Genomic DNA, 22,787 nt, shown 5'->3' on the forward strand with positions numbered 1-22,787 from the left:
TTTGACAAAAATTGAAGTTTTTGACTTTTTGAAAAATCGTAGCTCTTTTATTTAAATTCGCAGGAAATTCGTTCCTACGACATTTGAAAAAGCATAAAAAATACTACAAAATAGGTTAAAAATGGCCTCTTTAGCTCCCCATGTTACCGAGATATTGAATTTCAAAAAGTACCTAAAAAACCTCTGTAGTACCCCACCATTCTTTCAATTTTTTTGAAAAGTGAAAAATTTTAAAGTCTTTTTTTGTGCTTATTTCACCTAATTTAAGGTTTTTTTGTATAAATATGCCCTTTGCTGTCCATTGGAACCCTTATAGAGCAAAATAGAAATTTGCCAAAATTGCCCTTTTGACAAAAATTTTATTTTTTGACTTTATGAAAAATCGTAGCTCTTTTATTTAAATTCGCAGGAACATTCGAATCATGCGACAAAGTACACTTTTCCGCACGATCGTAGAAAAAAAAATGTACAAAATAATCGGACTAAGTGAATTCTGAACAAACTGTATTTGGAATTGACGGCTTAAGAAATTTAACGGAAATTAAAAATAATTGAAAAACTTACTAGAAAACCTAATAGAAAATAATCTAGAGGTGTCAAATCTGTTGATCTAGGCGGCCATTCATTTCAAGCAGAATATTCATTAATAATTAAATAACTGCCAAATTGAATCAAAATAAACGGGCGAATCTGAAAATATCATTAAAACATTTCATAAGAAAAAACATAACATTTCCAAAAACGGTTTAAAGCCTTGTTGGTTTGTCACAATCAACAGAAGGCAATGTGAAAGTAATCAAACAAGTTTTTAAGTTAAATATACGATAGTATAATTTATAAATTAACAAAATAATCGGAATTAGTAATTTCTAAACAAACTAACTTATTAGATTTACTTAATTAAGGGTTTATGAAATTTAATAAAAAATATAGATAATCGGAAAAACGTTTTACCAGGCAGAATTAAATTGACGTTACAACGGTGTTTAACGGTTATTTTTACAAATGAGTGTAAAAACTTCATGAAAGTAACATATTTTAATTGAACTATTATCTATTAACCTACGAGTTAATAAATTAACGTATGTATACCTATAAGTTTCACATTGACCGACGCGACGTGCGTAAAATTGAAACATTACTAACCATAACGTCGATTGTGTTTGCACTGTTAGGTTTTTTATAAAAATACTTCTTATTCAGTTATTTGACTTAAAAAAGAGAGAACAAAGGGTTCCTGATTAAATTCTTCACCTATTGAGAACCCTTAAGTAAGTTTCACCTTTCCAGCTTATACTAAATTTCTTAATTTTAGTGTTAACTAAATTTTGTAGAAAAAAGGTAATCAGTGTTTTCCGTGTAATAAAGGATTCCAACACCTTTAAAAAGAAGCATTTTTTTAAGTATAATTGTACATACTTTGTTTTAAACCTGGCTTATAGATTGATGCAACACAACACTACTGAAACTCTGTGATCAACCAATTGAAATGACTAATTTTCCTGGGATGATAACAAAATTAATTAATTTAAAAAACTGAACAAAAACCACCAAAAAAGTCTTAAACAAATTAAGTGCCTAAAAACTAACAAAGTCTGTAAACCAACCTTTTATTTTTTTGATTAACTGTTATTTACTATTGCAGTTAAGATTGCAAGAAAGGGTAGAAAGCGTTATTCGTTTGTATATCACAATAAACACTTTAAAAGCAAAGTAAAAGTAATAGGTATATTTTATCGAAGTTATTACTCTTCTAATTAAAAAAAAAAAAAAAAAAAAATTAACTAAGGAATTTTTGAACAAACTGACTTTTTAGAATTGAGGGCTTAAGAAATTTGTCAGAAAATAAAGATGAACGTTTCACCATGCAAAATTAACTAAACGTTTCAAATCACGGTAAGAAAGTCAAGAAAGTAACATATTTTAACTGAACTATTAACCTACCAATTAATAAATTACCGCATACGTATAAGTTTCACATTGATCGACGTGCGTAAAAGGGAATATTACTAACCATAACTTCGATGGTTTACGCACTGTCGCGTTTTTTAGGAAAATACTTATTCACAATTTTGACTTAAAAAAAAGAGAGAACAATAGGTCCTTGATAAAATTTTTCACCTATTAAGAATCCTTAAGTATAAGTTTTACTTTTCCAACTTGTACTACATTTCATAATTTTAGTGTTAAATCAGTTTCAAAAATATTGTAGAATAAAAAAGGGAAAAACTCCCCTGGCGCCCTTAAGAAGCTGAAACTTTGTGATCAACCAATTAAAATGACTAATTTTCCTGGGATGACATTTATTGTTAATTTTGATTGGTTGAAACGATACAGAAAAAAGTGAACAGAAACTACCAAAAAAGTCTTAAACAAATTAAGTGCTTTAAAACTAGCAAAGTCTGTAAACTAACTTTTAAAATTTTTGATTAACCGTTATTTACTATTGCAGTTAAGATTGCAAGAAAGGGTAGAAAGCGTTATTCGTTTGTATATCACAATAAACACTTTAAAAGCAAAGTAAAAGTAATATATTTTATCGAAGTTATTACTCTTCTAATTTAAAAATTAACTAAGGAATTTTTGAACAAACTGACTTTTTAGAATTGAGGGCTTAAGAAATTTGTCAGAAAATAAAGATGAACGTTTCACCGTGCAAAATTAACTAAACGTTTCAAATAACGGTAAGAAAGTCAAGAAAGTAACATATTTTAACTGAACTATTAACCTACCGATTAATAAATTACCGCATACGTATAAGTTTCACATTCATCGACGTGCGTAAAAGGGACCATTACTAACCATAACTTCGATGGTTTACGCACTGTCGCGTTTTTTAGGAAAATACTTATTCAGTATTTTAACTTAAAAAAAGAGAGAACAATAGGTCTTTGATAAAATTTTTCACCTATTAAGAATAGTATAAGTTTTACTTTTCCAACTTGTACTACATTTCATAATTTTAGTGTTAACTCAGTTTCAAAAATATTGTAGAATAAAAAAGGACAAACCCCCCTGGCGCCCTTAAGAAGCTGAAACTTTGTGATCAACCAATTAAAATAACTAATTTTCCTGGGATGACATTTATTGTTAATTTTGATTGGTTGAAACCATACAGAGAAAAGTGAACAGAAACTACCAAAAAAGGCTTAAACAAATTAAGTGCTTTAAAACTAGCAAAGTCTGCAAACTAACTTTTAAAATTTTTGATTAACCGTTATTTACTATTGCAGTTAAGGTTGCAAGAAAAGTTGCCTAACCTACCGATTAATAAATTACCGCATACGTATAAGTTTCACATTGATCGACGTGCGTAAAAGGGACCATTACTAACCATAACTTCGATGGTTTACGCACTGTCGCGTTTTTTAGGAAAATACTTATTCAGTATTTTAACTTAAAAAAAGAGAGAACAATAGGTATTTGATAAAATTTTTCACCTATTAAGAATAGTATAAGTTTTACTTTTCCAACTTGTACTACATTTCATAATTTTAGTGTTAACTCAGTTTCAAAAATATTGTAGAATAAAAAAGGGAAAAACCCCCCTGGCGCCCTTAAGAAGCTGAAACTTTGTTATCAACCAATTAAAATGACTAATTTTCCTGGGGTGACATTTATTGTTAATTTTGATTGGTTGAAACGGTAGAGGAAAAAGTGTACAGAAACTACCAAAAAAGTCTTAAACAAATTAAGTGCTTTAAAATTAGTAAAGTCTGTAAACTAACTTTTAAAATTTTTGATTAACCGTTATTTACTATTGCAGTTAAGATTGCAAGAAAGGGTAGAAAGCGTTATTCGTTTGTATATCACAATAAACACTTTAAAAGCAAAGTAAAAGTAACATATTTTATCGAAGTTATTACTCTTCTAATTTAAAAATTAACTAAGGAATTTTTGAACAAACTGACTTTTTAGAATTGAGGGCTTAAGAAATTTGTCAGAAAAAAAAGATGAACGTTTCACCGTGCAAAATTAACTAAACGTTTCAAATAACGGTAAGAAAGTCAAGAAAGTAGCATATTTTAACTGAACTATTAACCTACCGATTAATAAATTACCGCATACGTATAAGTTTCACATTCATCGACGTGCGTAAAAGGGACCATTACTAACCATAACTTCGATGGTTTACGCACTGTCGCGTTTTTTAGAAAAATACTTATTCACAATTTTGACTTTAAAAAAACTATAGGTCACAGATAAAATTCTTCACCTATTAAAAATCCTATAAGTTTTACCTTTCCAACTTGTACTACATTTCAAAAATATTGTAGAATAAAAAAGGACAAACCCCCCTGGCGCCCTTAAGAAGCTGAAACTTTGTGATCAACCAATTAAAATGACTAATTTTCCTGGGGTGACATTTATTGTTAATTTTGATTGGTTGAAACGGTAGAGGAAAAAGTGTACAGAAACCACCAAAAAAAGTCTTAAACAAATTAAGTGCTTTAAAACTAGCAAAGCCTGTAAACTCACTTTTAAATTTTTGATTAACCGTTATTTACTATTGCAGTTAAGGTTGCAAGAAAGGGTAGAAAGCGTTATTCGTTTGTATATCACAATAAACACTTTAAAAGCAAAGTAAAAATAATATATTTTATCATAGGTTATATCCCGAGACGTTCAAGTTTTATCAGGTAAACTGTGCATAGGTGATTTTTTGCAAAATTTTGCTTGGAAAATGATTGAGACTAAATAATTCGACGATAAAATCCTGAGACCGCAGGTCGAAGGATTTTTTCCAAAGAATTATTTAGTCGAAACCATTTGCCTAAAAGAAAAATTTTGCAAAAAAACCTACCAATGCACATTTTACGTGATAAAACGTGAACGCCGAGGGGTATATGTCAAGATTATTTCCTGAAAACACACATTTTAGTTTATTAACAAGAAAATACCTTAGTTAAAACACAAATACTAAACCAAACGTGATGAAATTAATGATAGTATTGAACTCACCCCAGCAAATGACAGATTTTCGTTCAGCCATGTATATTTTTGTTTACATTTCAGATTGACAAACATACGTCGAAATATTTTAATTTTTGTAATTATTTAATGAAAACTACGTTGTACTGATTTATTTATTGTTAATATTGAAGAAAATAGCTTAAATTTTATATGTGTGTAAATCCCGTTCCGTTTAATATCAAATGTTCCTCAAAAAAACGTATTCGAAAAAGGTAGGAGGTGTTTATTCACTGTTAAATTTTAGCAGCTACGGATTTATTCAGTATAAAACGGCTCTCATTGGTCAAACTAGAAAGGTTCATTGAATTTTATTGGCTGTTAGTACAATGAGGGAAATAATCGAAGTTATTACCCTTCTAATTTAAAAATTAACAAAGGAATTTTTGAACAAACTGACTTTTTAGAATTGAGGGCTTAAGAAATTTGTCAGAAAATAAAGATGAACGTTTCACCATGCAAAATTAACTAAACGTTTCAAATAACGGTAAGAAAGTCAAGAAAGTAATATATTTTAACTGAACAATTAACCTACCGGTTAATAAATTAACGCATACGTATAAGTTTCACATTGATCGTCGTGCGTAAAAGGGACCATTACTAACCATAACTTCGATGGTTTACGCACTGTCGCGTTTTTTAGAAAAATACTTATTCACAATTTTGACTTAAAAAAAACTATAGGTCACAGATAAAATTCTTCACCTATTAAAAATCCTATAAGTTTTACCTTTCCAACTTGTACTACATTTCAAAAATATTGTAGAATAAAAAAGGACAAACCCCCCTGGCGCCCTTAAGAAGCTGAAACTTTGTGATCAACCATTCAATATGACTAATTTTCCTGGGATGACATTTATTGTTAATTTTGATTGGTTGAAACGGTAGAGGAAAAAGTGTACAGAAACTACCAAAAAAGTTTTAAACAAATTAAGTGCTTTAAAACTAGCAGTCTGTAAACTCACTTTTAAATTTTTGATTAACCGTTATTTACTATTGCAGTTAAGATTGCAAGAAAGGGTAGAAAGTGTTATTCGTTTGTATATCACAATAAACACTTTAAAAGCAAAGTAAAAGTCACATATTTTATCGAAGTTATTACCCTTCTAATTTAAAAATTAACTAAGGAATTTTTGAACAAACTGACTTTTTAGAATTGAGGGCTTAAGAAATTTGTCAGAAAATAAAGATGAACGTTTCACCATGCAAAATTAACTAAACGTTTCAAATCACGGTAAGAAAGTCAAGAAAGTAACATATTTTAACTGAACTATTAACCTACCGATTAATAAATTACCGCATACGTATAAGTTTCACATTGATCAACGTGCGTAAAAGGGACCATTACTAACCATAACTTCGATAGTTTACGCACTGTCGCGTTTTTTAGAAAAATACTTATTCACAATTTTGACTTTAAAAAAACTATAGGTCACAGATAAAATTCCTCACCTATTAAGAGTCCTATAAGTTTTACTTTTCCAACTTGTACTACATTTCATAATTTTAGTGTTAACTCAGTTTCAAAAATATTGTAGAATAAAAAAGGACAAACCTCCCTGGCGCCCTTAAGAAGCTGAAACTTTGTGATCAACCAATTAAAATGACTAATTTTCCTGGGGTGACATTTATTGTTAATTTTGATTGGTTGAAACGGTAGAGGAAAAAGTGTACAGAAACTACCAAAAAAGTTTTAAACAAATTAAGTGCTTTAAAACTAGCAGTCTGTAAACTCACTTTTAAATTTTTGATTAACCGTTATTTACTATTGCAGTTAAGATTGCAAGAAAGGGTAGAAAGTGTTATTCGTTTGTATATCACAAAATAAACACTTTAAAAGCAAAGTAAAAGTAATATATTTTATCGAAGTTATTACCCTTCTAATTTAAAAATTAACAAAGGAATTTTTGAACAAACTGACTTTTTAGAATTGAGGGCTTAAGAAATTTGTCAGAAAATAAAGATGAACGTTTCACCATGCAAAATTAACTAAACGTTTCAAATAACGGTAAAAAAGTCAAGAAAGTAACATATTTTAACTGAACTATTAACCTACCGATTAATAAATTACCGCATACGTATAAGTTTCACATTGATCGACGTGCGTAAAAGGGACCATTACTAACCATAACTTCGATGGTTTACGCACTGTCGCGTTTTTTAGGAAAATACTTATTCAGTATTTTAACTTAAAAAAAGAGAGAACAATAGGCCTTTGATTCAATTTTTCACCTATTAAGAATAGTATAAGTTTTACTTTTCCAACTTGTACTACATTTCATAATTTTAGTGTTAAGTCAGTTTCAAAAATATTGTAGAATAAAAAAGGACAAACCCCCCTGGCGCCCTTAAGAAGCTGAAACTTTGTGATCAACCAATTAAAATGACTAATTTTCCTGGGGTGACATTTATTGTTAATTTTGATTGGTTGAAACGGTAGAGGAAAAAGTGTACAGAAACTACCAAAAAAGTCTTAAACAAATTAAGTGCTTTAAAACTAGCAAAGTCTGTAAACTCACTTTTAAAATTTTTGATTAACCGTTATTTACTATTGCAGTTAAGATTGCAAGAAACGGTAGAAAGCGTTATTCGTTTGTATATCACAATAAACACTTTAAAAGCAAAGTAAAAGTAACATATTTTATCGAAGTTATTACTGTTCTAATTTAAAAATTAACTAAGCAATTTTTGAACAAACTGACTTTTTAGAATTGAGGGCTTAAGAAATTTGTCAGAAAATAAAGATGAACGTTTCACCATGCAAAATTAACTAAACGTTTCAAATAACGGTAAGAAAGTCAAGAAAGTAGCATATTTTAACTGAACTATTAACCTACCGATTAATAAATTACCGCATACGTATAAGTTTCACATTCATCGACGTGCGTAAAAGGGACCATTACTAACCATAACTTCGATGGTTTACGCACTGTCGCGTTTTTTAGGAAAATACTTATTCAGTATTTTAACTTAAAAAAAGAGAGAACAATAGGTCTTTGATAAAATTTTTCACCTATTTAGAATAGTATAAGTTTTACTTTTCCAACTTGTACTACATTTCATAATTTTAGTGTTAAGTCAGTTTCAAAAATATTGTAGAATAAAAAAGGACAAACCTCCCTGGCGCCCTTAAGAAGCTGAAACTTTGTGATCAACCAATTAAAATGACTAATTTTCCTGGGGTGACATTTATTGTTAATTTTGATTGGTTGAAACGGTAGAGGAAAAAGTGTACAGAAACCACCAAAAAAAGTCTTAAACAAATTAAGTGCTTTAAAACTAGCAAAGTCTGTAAACTCACTTTTAAATTTTTGATTAACCGTTATTTACTATTGCAGTTAAGATTGCAAGAAAGGGTAGAAAGCGTTATTCGTTTGTATATCACAATAAACACTTTAAAAGCAAAGTAAAAGTAATATATTTTATCGAAGTTATTACCCTTCTAATTTAAAAATTAACAAAGGAATTTTTGAACAAACTGACTTTTTAGAATTGAGGGCTTAAGAAATTTGTCAGAAAATAAAGATGAACGTTTCACCATGCAAAATTAACTAAACGTTTCACGTAACGGTTACCTTTTCAAACAACTGTAAAAACTTCATGAAAGTAACATATTTTAACTGAACTATTAACCTACCGGTTAATAAATTAACGTGCATAAGTTTCACATTGACCGACGTGCGTAAAAGTGCCCATTACTAACCATAACGTCGATTGTTTACGCACTGTCACGTAAAATGAGGAAGCGCCTAGTATTTATACGCGAGTTAAGCCCCACCCCCTACACCAAAACTTTGCCGTTTTCGTTGTAATAATCACAACTACAGAAACAATAATTTTTTTATTTTTTTTATAGTTATTGAGCAAGAGGCGTGCAGCTGAGAAAATTTGGGGTTCGATATAATCCATTAGGTGTTTGTCAGATTAGGGTGACGACCGACTTCCTAGGGGGTTAAATTCCCTTGTCGGCGGTGTTTTTACTATGGGAATTTTCGCCTCCAAGCCGTTTTCTGGATGTTGTGTACAAACATTTTTTTGTGTGAGTTATGAAAACTAAGTCAAAAAATAAAGCAACTTTCCGCATTTCTAATTTTACATTTCGCACCGGGGCAAAGTTTGTTTTGACTGGCCCAGACGAACAGAGCAACGGCATTCGGCGGGACCGACTAGTTCGGGCGATACCCGAGAGGGCGCGCGCGTATCACGCGCTACGTCCGCCATTGGCGGGGAGGCGTGGCCGACGTCCTGACAGATCATTCATCTTCGCCCCACTCTTCGCCCCCTTCGACTGACGTGATTGACAGTTGGCAGACGACTGCGGAACGCGCAAGAACTCCGCCACGCGCTTCGGACGGCAACGGCGCTAAACTGAACGAAAATTTACACACACCGACCCTAAATGAATGCGCCGCCGGTCAACCATCTTCAATAATCATCATCAACCGCACGTGGGTAAATTTCAAGTGTGACAGTGCAGTGAAACGGAAAATTTGGTGAATTTTTGTGTGAAAACAGTGCGGGATAGTGACCAAATTCCCTTAAAACGGTGCGGGTAGTGCAGTTCATGGCTCAGCCACGGGTACGCTAACGTCAAACAAAAACACAAGAAGAAGATGACGACACGTCAAACGGTCGGGAAACGCATCTGCATTTTGCTTTGCTCCCCCCCTACCCCCTCTGTACGCGTGATTGATGGATATTTCACCGTGTCAACATCAATCAGTAGCTAATGAATGTGGTTCGCAGACGGACTATATAATTTTAAACCTAGCTCACTCTTGCGTATCACAACATCGCGACCAAATCGTGTCCCTGTCTCTGTTTACCTCGCGTCACTTCCGACGGCCCCCTCAATCTCTTTTCACATGTCACTTTTTTCATTCTAACCTCCAACTCTACATTTTTCACCAAATTCAAAAGAACTACCTATATTCTCCCTTACATTGTCTTTCATCTGATTACTCTACTTATACTCAAGACCACCACATATGCTACCAAATGCATCTGAAATATTCCAGCACATGCTAAAGACCCGTTAGTCTTTTGCAATTCACATTGGCGCTTTAAACTTAAGAATGCATTACCATATACAGATCCTATCCACCCAAACTGGCATAAAAAGCCAAATGATGTCTGAATTAGGTTGTATTTTGGATATCCATTAGTGACACATTTCACTATTGGGGCAAGCACAAGGGAAGAATAATCACTGGGAATATCCCTTCAACTATCACACACTTCTTCTGTAACATGGAGTGAATTTCGGAAAGTCTAAACTAAAATGATAACTTGTAATGCACCACAACCATCTGAAGCTATTAGAATAAAGTTTTTTTCCTTTCAATGTATTTATTCGGCATCCAGAGTTGGTGACGAAAACAAATTGCCCGGTATCTTATGCAGTAGAACCAAATTTTGGAGATAGGTTCCTCTTCTATAGTTTAGAAGATGGGGAAGAAGTTAGCGGTGTCAAAGTTTCGTTCGGCTTCAGGCAGAATTGTTCCTAAATAAGCATCTCCAAGTGTCTCCAATCCTAAAAAGTCAGACGGCATAGGAGCTATGAAGTAATATTTGAGTTCTTTAGCATATCGAGAAAACCAATGCATTACCATCGGTAATCTTCTAGTTCTCAAATGATCATAATCAATTTTGGATATCAAACTTCATCTTGAATCAACATCCGTCGGATTATCATATCCCCTTGAGATGCAGGGATGTTGCGCTTAGCATTTAGTTTCCAACAGAAAGTCTTTTGTTCTTCTATCAGTAATAGACCATTAACATTGTGCTCCAATTAGCAATTCTAAATTAAAATCCGTCGGTAGATCTACTTACACTGCTCTTCCTAGAGGCAGAGGTCTAGTCCTTCTTACAGCAAACTATTGCTCAAAGCTAGGATTATATTTAATATTATCCAATAAGTCTTTTATTTGTGATTTACATATTAGTCTTTAACTCCAATTAGCAACGCTAAATTAAAATCCGTCGGATTATCATATACGGAAGATATGCCCCTTCTATCCTCAGTTGCAGAGGCAGTCCGGGTAATTCTGTTTACTGTTAACGCTACAGCATCTAAATATTGTGCTTGAAAGTGAAAAACCTCAATTTCCAATGAAAATCTTATTCTGTTGTATACTGTATCCTTAGAACCCGTCGGAGACTGATTCATTATTCTATCCTTTGCTAAGAAATTAGATGGCATAGTCGTTTTAAGACCAAATATGAAACCTTTTGCATCTAGGAATTCGAAATGTCGGAACTTTCTTTTACTTCAATTTAGACTGGAACCAAAGTCTTTGGGTTTATAGCTAGGCAATTGCGAATAATTTTCTTTTGTTACTTCTCGGGTCCTGGCAATAAACCAATTGTAGTGCCTACAGATAATTGCCATTTTATAGTCACTTTCCTTATTTTCGAGAAGGTTTACGTCTATATGGGTCTTGTACAGGTAAACGGCACAGTTTTATTTCATAGTTAAATTGGGTGTCTAGTCAAACAAAATAAACTGGTCTTTAAAACCTTCCCTCTTGTCTGCATTCATCCAGTTAACTTAGTCACAGTTTGCATTTCAATATGGTTTTGTGTTTAGGAATCAATCCCGTCGGATTCAAAGTAAGTCTCTTACTCTTTAAGTTTCTTTTACAAAGGATAGCAACTTTTGATTCAAGTCTAGAATGTGAAGATCGGTAGTTCTCAAAAGAGAGTTCAGAAAGAATCAAAAGTGTTTGATACGAGGTTGACAGATGTTATCCTGTGAGCTTCAATTTTCATGAACTTTGTTGTTTTTGGTGTATCAAAGCAGCGTTTTCTGCTGTTAACCAATTATTTGGTTAAAGAAACGTTTTTTTTGAGATTCATTACAGTTTTATCATAAACAATCGATTGTAGTTCCTCTTCTCGCCTATATTTTGAAGAAATTGGAGAAAACTGACTTTCGTCAGGTTGGGTTCAGTTAGATGGGCAAATTCCATTATTGTTTGATTCTAGAGAATATAATAGATCATCTATGAAAGTATTTGAAATAGTCTTTTGCGCTCATATTTTACATTGTCCGATGTGGATAAGTCTTTCTTCCACAATTTTTCTAATATTTTCTTGAGGAAACATTCTTTTGGCCGTCGGAATGTAACTGCTCATTGTGTCAGGATAGCACAGTATTATCCTACTTACTAAATTACAGATGGTTTTGAGCTTTGGTCTTGCAAGTCTTTCGCAGAAATCTGTAGCGTAATCGCTGGGTATAACCAGATTCCATTGATTAAGTATCATTGCTGACTTGTACACTTCATAAGAGTGCAGGTATCAAAAGACATAGAGCATAGAATGTTAACTAGATACCCTAATTATTTTATATCTCTATTCGAATGCTGCTAATCATAAAAGATGACTGGGTAGCTAATTTTTGGTGAAAATTTAGACGTCAAAAGAAACCCATCTACATAAAGTCTTGGGTGAATAAGGCCCTTAAGAAGATACCTGCCTAGCCTGATCTCCCGGTAAAAGACAAGTAAAAATTCCAAGTCATGATGCCGATTTTGAATTATCATCGTGGAATGCGGCGAAGAATTTAAACAGGGTCGTGGAATTACGATGGTGACGATCCATGATCTTTGTAGTGTTACCGTCGCTTTTTTCCTAAATGAAATCGAATCGGAACTTTTTAAAAGAGCCATAAAAAATGTATACCTACGCGTTTTTCTCCTCTATTACTTTCCCTGGAAAAAAGAAACGGCCCTGAAACGAGATTAAGATAATCGGCTGATTTCAATTTCCTTTCATGTTGTAAATTATACCAAATTCATGTAGCAATAAAATTTGTTTAGCTCCAAAATTATTGCCGCTAAATCTAATGTTTATCCATTTACGACTTTTAATTCCAGACCAGCTACTAAACGCGGATCTTATCTAAGAACTTATAATAAACACAAATTTTCATATATTTCATTGAGTCGCAGCCTTCCGTTACACAAAGGCCGAACTTATCACAATACACATTTTGAGGATCTGCTGGCAATAAAACATGTCATATCAGGTATATTTACAGCGAACTACTGTATTTTCTGGACTACTTTTATTGCTTTACGATGTCAATAAAACTTAAATCCTTTTAAATCTCTATATCATCTTTTATCCAACATTTTTATATTTATGAATTAACCCTTATATAAATGTGTTATCAGATACAGACAGAAGCGGCTCATAACGCAATTGCATGATCATGGGTGTGATCCTATTTTCCATATCATCAAAAACCGTGAATGTTGGGTTGCATTCTAAATTTCCCGCCGGCAAACGCCATCTATGACTATTATTTTTACACTAATATTATCATCAAAACCACCCTGGACACCTTCATTAACCATCGTGATGTTGTGATACCAGTGACGTACAGACCGGTGACGTGTTGCCTTCTTCGATGTTGGACTGTTTTATTAGCGCCTCCATTTAAACAACATCATTTTTTAGGTGTAACAATTTGACATAACGGCAATCGAAAGTAGTGATTTATTCATTCATCATGGATGTCCTACAGAAAAACGTAAATATACAATATATTCACTATTTAGTAGATTTTTGTTTGACTTGTTTTGTAACTCTTGTCAGAGGTTTATTACAGCACTTGATAAATGGATTTTTCACTGTATTAAGTGCTTCTTAAGACTTTTTTGATACCCGACGGATTATTGACAAGTTCCTAAGTAAACCAACTGTGCTGAGCAAATCAAAGTCTAAATAATTTGTTTAATCTAAGCAAATTTATTAGCTTAAATTACCAAATGTAACACAGAAAAGATAAAACAAAAATTAAATTTTAATTTTTTAAAAAAGAGTTATGCTCTAACTGGTTAAAGCACTTGGAAGGACCTATTTCTGTACTTTCTATAATAAAATACCAAATATAATTTTATTTAAAAATAATGTATTTGCAAATATTTCAAATTCTTTTGATCATTTTAAATACTTTAGTAACATTTTAGGTAACATCATTCAAAGTTAGTTTAATGCTCGACTTTTTGCTTAATAATAATGATTTGTTTTCGAAAATCCTTCTGTAATTTTTATACTTTATTATCGAATTATCGGAAGAATTATCAAATATAAGAAAATCGAGAAGAAAATATTTGTTTTGCGATAGAAAACCCATTTGCCCATCAACAAAAATAAACCCAAAATGTTTTTGATTCTACTTTCAAACACATAATTATATCAGAATAAATTAGTCGTAATTTTTAGTCTGGTTTTTAGAATTTTTTTGGTTTACTGAAACATGTCAAAAAATGATAATTCAGTTGTAAGAAATGGACAGTAAAATACATATCATTGATATGAATAATCCAAGGAATAATCAGACAAATATCATAAAGTCTTTGAGAATAATCGAAACAATGCACAAAACGTTTTGAATACCCAAAATTCAATTGAATATAAAATTATTTGAAAATTTATTTAATTATTTATATTCTTTCAAAAACTAATTGTTACCTGAAAAGTGCTTTTTTCTAGCTATAATATGTACATTTTGTAAAGTTTTTTATGTTATTTTGTTTCTAAATGCTTCTCAAAAGCCACTATCCCTCTAAAAAAGTAATATATAATATTCATCATAAATCATTTTCTTTTAGTTGGGAAAGTATCTAGAAATAAATTTTTGGTTTTCTCTGTGGTTTGCTTGAACTAAAATGTTCGAAATTTTGTTTTCCAAAGATTCAAAATTAAGCCTTGTTTATTCTGTATATTCGTATACTCAATTTTTGCAAAAACCACAACTATTATTAATCTGTTTTATTTATATTATATAACAATAAAATATCCTAAACCAGTAAATCCCATGAAAATGCTAGTGAGTTTTTTGCTAATTTCGACCTACATTGTACATTTGGTAGGTAAAAAAATTAATTTCAATAGAAGAATTTATGCTAAACGATCGAAACAAGGCACACAAGGTTTTTAATATTCAAAATTATATGAAAATCTTATCAATTTTATTAATTTTTTTACTTTTAAATTACATTTTGTAGCGTTTTTTATATTATTTTGTTATAAAACATTTATTTTCTCTCGCTCTAAAAAAGTGGTGCAACTTCTTTCCAAAGGGCCAAAATTAAGGTCTAAATCTTTTCCATATGTTCGTATACTCAATTTTAACAAAATCATTCCACAACTGTTGTTGTTATATATGTTTTTTTGTTAATGGTATACCCTCCTTTCTAGTATTTCGAACGTTAATTTTAGAAAGAAAAAATGTTTGTTTTTAATGCCCTAATCTCTAATTTACCACTAACTCATCAAAACGAATGTAAATAAGAACTAAAGTCGCTTATCATCAATCTTAATTATAAAGGCAAATCCCATTAAAATGCTAGTGAGCTTTCTGCCAATTTGGACCTTACATGCATTGAATTTTGTAGGTAATAAGTTAATTTAAAGACGAAAATAGGTGAAACTAAAGATACAATTATCTGCACTATACATCATCTAGGCTGTTAATTTTTCCCTACTTCTAATATTGACTAAACGATTGCTTATTACTAACTTCCTTTATAATGGCAAACTTCATTTAAAAATCTAGTAAATTTGGTGCCAATTTCGAGCTTACATACATCGAATTTCACATTCCAGAAGTAATTCTTGAAACATAATACATCAGAATCTTGTCATTTTGTCAATTCCAGGAGCATTTTTGAAGATATAAACGATCTTCTTCTTTTATTTTCCTGCCAGTTTCAAAAACTAATTTCCATTTATCACCATGTATATTCTTCATCTCTGTTATCAAACTCTGAAGAATGTGAGCATTGGTCAGCAAAGCCAACAAACAATTTTTACACCAAATCGAGACAGATTTTAAGCTCTATTTCATACCTAAAGAACGCATTTTTACAACCACTCTGTATACTTTTTCACTGTATAAACTAGAATAAAAGCAGGTAAGAACGACCCTAATTTTGCATAGAAAAATTGCCTTTCTATGGCAACTCAGGCCTTAAAAGCCAAGTTAGGTTTGATTCTAGCCTTCAAAGCATATTTACAGGGTGTAGTCTTGAAGTTTTGGATTAAAAAACAACCACTTTTGACCCACCAGTGTATATATTTTTGGTTAAAAGCAAACTAGTATCTACCCTTAATTCGACTAATATTAAATTTGCTGTAAGTTTATCACTTTGAAAACTAAGAGATCTGTTCTTCCACGTCCCTTTTGAAACCCTTGTAAACTACCTGAAGAATTATTTGGGTCGTAGACCGTCGGACCCTTGGAATTGGATTTCCAAGTACTGAAACTTTCTAGTGGTTACCTTAAAAGACTAATTTGAATTTATTCTTCCAATTTTTGTGTAGATTTTTTGAAAATAAATCTCGCCCGTTCAAACAAATGTATCTTCATTAACTCATAGCAAGGATTTTTCGATTTGACTTACTAAACCTTTCTTAAATCGTGAATTATAAGCGTTGATCCGGCACTCAAATCCTGTTTTCTCACATCCCACACCTCCTTTGTGTGGTCGGAAAAATAGATCACATTGTAAAATTAGATTATTTTGAGTCGGGGATTGTGATTGCGTTGAGTAATGTTTTCTGTATAGGAAATTTAAGTTAGATGTTTGAATTTCTTTGTTTAGTGCATTGGATGTTTAGTATAATAGCATTCATACACTTTAGTAATGCTAAAAATCGACCAAAAAACCTTTTAAAAGTATCTAAACAACTATGTTCTAGTGAGATGTCCAAAAATTGACTTTATTTATGACAGTAGTGGATTAACATTAGATTTCTAAAAATAAATGTATGTTAAGTTATGTCACCTGTATTTATGGATTATTAAATTTTTCTAGTCTAACCTAATCTATATTCAATTATTTTTGAAATATTGTCGGTTAAAAATGACACATCAAGTTTTGTATATTAGAAATTTCTAAATGGCTTTTGAGATGGCTTCCTTTTACTTATTTTAAGTTCTTGATTCTGTGAAAATTATAATACCGACTGATAGATGTCAAAAATTTGTCATTGTGTCAAATACCTACATTAAGGCTTGAAAATTATAAAAAAAGGAAACAACAAAAACTTACACACTTATATTTACATTTTACTTAGGTTTTATTTTCTGAACTGGTAAGATGACTAATCTAACCTAACCTAATCTAGTCTTTTCTCTTTTAACTACAAAATTTTAGTTTAGTAAATAGAAAAATGTAACATTTGTCAATAATTGGGATTTTTACTTTAATATGCCTCATTTGGCTCTAAATCAGTCTGGTTAGAAGCCATTTGCATTTTTTCAAAATGCTTTAGAAGCAGAGAAAATTTTAGATTGTTTTGAAAACTTTCAAAAGTTTTTTGAACTACTTGAGAACATTTCGAAGGTGTTTACACGGTTCAAAAATTTTTTTTTAAGCTTCAAAACTGTTTTAATATCTTCTGGGAGCTTCTAGACTAGTTGAAAAGCGTTTGGAATCTTTTAGACTGTTCTAAATGATTTTGGAAGCTTCTAGATTGTTTTGAAAGATTTCCGACTGCTTTAGAAGCATTTTGGAGTTTCTGTAGTGTTTTGAAATCTTCTTAGACTACTTTAGGGAGCATTGAAGGTTCTGGATTGCTTTTAAGGCATGTGAATTTGAACTTTTGGAAGCTTTGAAACTGCTCTAGAAGCATACGGAAGCTTTTAGACTGCCTTGAAATTTTTTGAGAGCTTCTAAACTAGTTGAAGATTATTTGGAAGCCTTTAGAGTGTTCTAAAAGTTTCTAGACTATTTTGAAAAACTTCAGACTGCTTTAGAAGCATTTTGGAGTTTCTGTAGGGTTTTAAAACCTTTTTAGACTGCTTTAGGAGCATTTGGAAGGTGTTTGGACAGTTTAAAGACCCTTGAAGGTTCTGGACTGCTTTTAAGGCATTTGAAACCTTGTAGACGGTTTTAGACACTTTTGGAAGCTGTTAAATTGCTTTAGACGCATACGGAAGCTTTTGAGAGCTTCTAGATAAATTGAAAAGCATTTGGAAGCTTTTAGAAGCTTCTAGGCCGCTTTGTAAGCTTTGCAAGGCATTTTAGAAGTTCTATAGTGTTTTGGAATGTTTTTACATTTTTTTAGACTACTTCAGGAGCATTTGGAAATTTTTTGGTCAGTTTAAATTTGTAAATTGATACTTATACATTTTGCAACATGTTTTTGTCGTTCAGAAGCTTTCAATATCTCAATATAGCAATTTTTTGTCAAAGCAGTTATTAGTTTAGTTTATTTTTAAAAACTTGAAAAGCTTGTTTTGTAAAAAACTAGTTAAACCACACAAAAATAGCAGTAAATAAGCACAAAAAACTAAAATAAGCACAAAAAGAAGAATAAAGCAAAAACAAACAAAAAGCAAAATTTCTAGAAATCCAGACTCTACTTATCAGAATACGAAGGAAACATTTTTGAACCGTTAATATATCCAAAACAGTTAAATAAAGGTTTGGTTAGGGTATATTTTATTTGATCGTGAATTTCTGCTTTTAATTGGTATGCTTTCTGATCTTACTGTAAAAAAATTCTAAAAATGTTTAAAATCTCTTTAAATCTTTTTTAATGAATCAAGTAAATATTTTTGAGACATAAGTCGTCTTAAAATGGCTGCGCCCTCATACTATTTCTGAGATTTTGCTATATTACACTAGTCAACAAGAAGTCAGTTAATATGTATGAATGTTGTTTGTTACTTCAATATGCTAACACTGACGATTATTTTATCAAAAATAACACTAGAAAAAAGACCTAAAGTGATGAGTAAGAATGATGCGTAGTGGATCAGAAACATTTTAAACAACCAAACCATTAAATCAACAATATTCTTTAGAGTTCTCTTTTAATACGACCCTGCAAAATATAAAAGTCAAAATCTCAATACAAGTAGGTACATAATTTGGCTCTAGCTCAATTTGGTTACTCACAAATACAACATTGAAAACTCATGAACTTGAAATTGTGATACCTACAAATCTTAAAAGTTTGAAATATGGCAAATCACACAAGAGCAAGTGGATTTTTGTAAAAAAGTTAAGTAGTCAATGGGAAAAATAAAATAATTGACTCTAAATTCTGCTGTAATCTGGGTTATGAAACAATACTAAAAACAAAATTAGAAAACGTTTAGAATGTTTGGATATTATCCGAAGTATTAACGTTGCATGAAAGTTACATATTTAGTATTGTTAAGACAATTTAATATCAAATGAAATCAAAATTTAAGTATTTAAAGTTTTATTTAAAAGAAAAGTTTTATTTAAAATCCAATGTAGGACTACAAAAAAGTGCAGGAATTTTAATATTTTGAAAAATCTAGAATATCAAATCATAGAAAAGTTATCACTCTGGGTAGATTGTCACCGGTATGTAGATTCGAAAAAGTACACTATTATGAAACTTTTGAGAGTTGCAGAGAAAATATGGCAAAAATATGAAACTTTATCACCTTGTATTTAACGAAGCACTTTTCGATTTAACTTACATATCCAGTTGTCGAATTTTTGAAGGTGAATTACGTAGTTAAGATCCTATTCTAAAAAACCCTAACACTCCCCAAAATGTCTCCCAAATCCCTCAATTATTGATAATTATATCAATAGTTAAGGAAATATTTTGAAAAATTAGAAATGACCACAATAATTACAAAACTTGCTTAGGCATTATTGTCGTTTTAAAATGTTTGATAAGTTGGTAACATTGTTACAGTACGTTTTGGATTTTAATATTTACGTTTTTTACCTTAACGCAGTATTGTAGTAATAACAATGGTAAAGCAGATGTGTACTTTTTAAAATTGTAATTACTTTCTTAATTAGTTTCACGTAACAATTTCACGATTCAACTAGAACTTAGTGTGATGTACACTTCCACATTGATACAATCTCCGAGACAATCTAAAACACAATCGTTTATCAAAGCTGACCATCAGGAAAAGAAAAAAACACAAAATTCAGGCAAATCTCAGAACCATAATGGCAATACCCTGTATTTTAAAATTTAGAACATTTAGAAAACGTGAAATTAACTCCCAAACCTAATAATTCAAGGTAGACCATCATTATTGCATTCAGACTGGTGGTGTGTTCGACCTGTGGCACACCAGGTGTCCGGCCGTAAAAAAACCTATTTTTTTACTTTTATTTTCCATCGACCTAACATTTGAATCTTTCGCGAGAATTGTTTTGCTGAAAATGTGGAAGGGCAACATTGTCTGCGTTTGCCTGAACGGGCCGCCTGAATTTTAATAACAGACACTGACCTCCTGTCGTACATACATTAAGCCATCCTCCACCTCGGATACGAAGAGCTTTTACATAAAATAAATTATTTACATAAAGTAAATTATTGCCGTCTCCGTGAATTTCCAATCAGCTGCGCCGCATTGTCGGGTTAGAATCCTATGCGCAGCCCAGCTGGAAACCCGACATGCAAAACGATCCGGACCCAAAACGAAAAAATATTTCTTGCTTTATTATTTATGTGGTCCGAGCAGCGCTAAAATTACCCGTCCTACAAAAGGTATTTCTGAAGATATGTCTTTGATCTCGGCCTTGAAAAAATCCAGCAAAAGTATTCCCAAGCCTGCATTCAGTTGTGTGGTTAATGATCCTCAGTTATGTAGTATCTCAAAGTATGCGCTTAAGTAGAAAAAATTGCAGATAGAGCTGGATCACACTTAAAAATATTCAACATTCATGAAGATGAGAAGGCATTCAACTGTATAGCGTACGCCGGCATAATATTTCAATACATTAGGTACCGGTACCACCGATACCAATATATAAAAGCAATTCGGCTTGCGGCATTTTTGATACTCCTCGTTACAACAATTAAACGTGGGAAAGCACACAAAAGCCTTCGTAATTATAATGAGACACGGTGAATACAAACTATATAAGAGAGCATTACCATTCAATTTAAATTTTCTAAGCTCAATTACTTTAAGTAACAGTCGCGTGAGTTATGGGTGCATGGGATGTACGGTTTGTTCAAATAATTACGGCAAAACAACCCAAAAGTGCCGCTTTCAAATCCGCAATGAAGGAAATGCTACTTTGAATTTTAAGGGAGGGAAAAGAAGAAGTATTTTACGTGCATTTTACTTTCGGCCTGTAGGGAATTGTTGGCCCTAACCGGGGGGTCCGAATGGGGATGAAATAAGTACTTTATTTGAAATGTTTCAATTTTTGACGTTTTTCATTAAGTCATTCAATTTAACGATCTTCTAACGTGGTTAATATCAGACAATGATAGTTAGTTTGACTAAAATTTATATAAACAGTAGTTTGAAGCTTTTAGGACTTTTTACCTTTGAGGAAAACTAAGATTAATCACTTAACTCATGGGAAAACACCCAAATGGATAATTTAAGGATTACCCAATAACTGAATTCTAAGTTTCTTTGGTTTGCACGGTGTTAAACCTGAAAGCACTATTAATGTTGTAAACATAATCACTTTAGGTCAAAATTAACATTTGCAGTGATTTGTAAACAAGAATTATGGTCTTTTGTTTGCCATGCACTGGCTAAACTTGCACATTTTGTGACTACAATCACAAAGTTCATATAACAAACTCGAATTTTCTGGCTAAAGCTTTGAGGTAGCTACGTTTACGTAGGTGGAAGTTGCCCTTTCAGTTCAACTTTTCACTAATTTCAAGGTGGTCAATGTTAGTCAATTTTCCATGTCTATTTCAAAACCGATGAGAACTTACTTATTTATTGATTCGTTTCAGAGAGGAAAAATTGAGTAAAATCGTGATACATTTCAATCTGGAATTGTGTAGGTACTAGAATTTGATAGAATCTTATTTCTTTACAATCTTATTTTTTGAACTTTGTCTGTTACGAGGGGTAAACCGTTGAGGCATTATGGTGTACAAATTGTAGGTATTAATGGGCATTACTTGGAAATTGGCAACATTACTAAGAATTAGTAGGCATTACTGAGGGATATTACTATTTTGAAAACTATTAATAGAATTGGGAACACCACGAAAAATTATGAATTTTGTAGTTTAACTTTCTCATTTGATTGGTTTTGTAAAAATGTATATAAAGTGTTGCAAATAAGCGAGTTATTAATGATTAAACGAAAAAATGCACCAAAAAAGTGAAAAAAAAGGTCAAATTCGACGCCCTCTAGCGGCCAAACGTTACCACTAACCTATCGACTTTTATACGCCAATGGACAGCGCAATTTCATTGGCTCTCCATCGACATATAAAAGTATATACAAAGTGTTAAAAATACGCCTATTTTTTTTACGGTTTAGTGACAAGTTATTTTGACAGTTACAGGGTGGTTCAATGTATCAATTTAAATAATGAAATTTTTAAATAAGTGACCTAATACAAACTTAACTTAATTTTGAGAATATTTGAAAACCTAGACTTTTTGTCTTTTTTTAGATGTTTTGAGCCTATTTTTGACCACCCTATATCATATATTTTAACATTTTTGTTTAAAACGACGAAACCCAAAAACTTTGTTTTCTTACAGACTATCAAATAATGATGCCTGTCTTAATTTTTTTTTCTTATCGCTGTAAATGTCGATTAAGTAGATAAAGTTTCATTTCCAAGATACAAGGTGATCGTGTTTCAATTATTAATTGCTTTTTTCTTAGCATTATGATACATGAAACCTGTAAACTTACAAACATAAGTCAATATAAGAAAACGCCACCTGCAGCAAATAATTCGCTTTAAAATCGACATAACCTTGTTAGTATTCCTAAAATCACCAGTTTTCGAGTTATTTGCAATTAAATTATTGGGCTCGATGCATTTATGAGAAGAGTTTAAGAAAGTTT

At 31.6% G+C, this 22,787-nt stretch overlaps 1 protein-coding gene across 9 annotated transcripts in view; it reads left to right on the top strand.

Annotated features, from left to right (window-relative positions):
* The window catches only part of hth (Meis homeobox homothorax), a 318,454-nt gene that overhangs the window by 30,402 nt on the left and 265,265 nt on the right, over positions 1 to 22,787 (top strand). Inside the window, exons 2-3 of one of the 9 annotated variants that reach the window (XM_081974309.1) lie at positions 8,828 to 9,550; positions 13,441 to 13,513. The exons of 7 other annotated variants lie outside the window; for them this stretch is intronic. In XM_081974309.1, coding sequence (XP_081830435.1) covers positions 13,493 to 13,513 — 21 coding nt within the window. In that variant the 5' untranslated portion in view covers positions 8,828 to 9,550; positions 13,441 to 13,492. The remainder of the gene's footprint in view (positions 1 to 8,827; positions 9,551 to 13,440; positions 13,514 to 22,787) is intronic. One more of the 9 variants, XM_081974310.1, reaches the window with a different exon arrangement.

Source organism: Ips typographus, linkage group LG2 (genome assembly GCF_016097725.1).
Source record: "Ips typographus isolate SLU linkage group LG2, UJ_Ityp_2.0, whole genome shotgun sequence".
Lineage (NCBI taxonomy): Eukaryota > Metazoa > Arthropoda > Insecta > Coleoptera > Curculionidae > Ips > Ips typographus.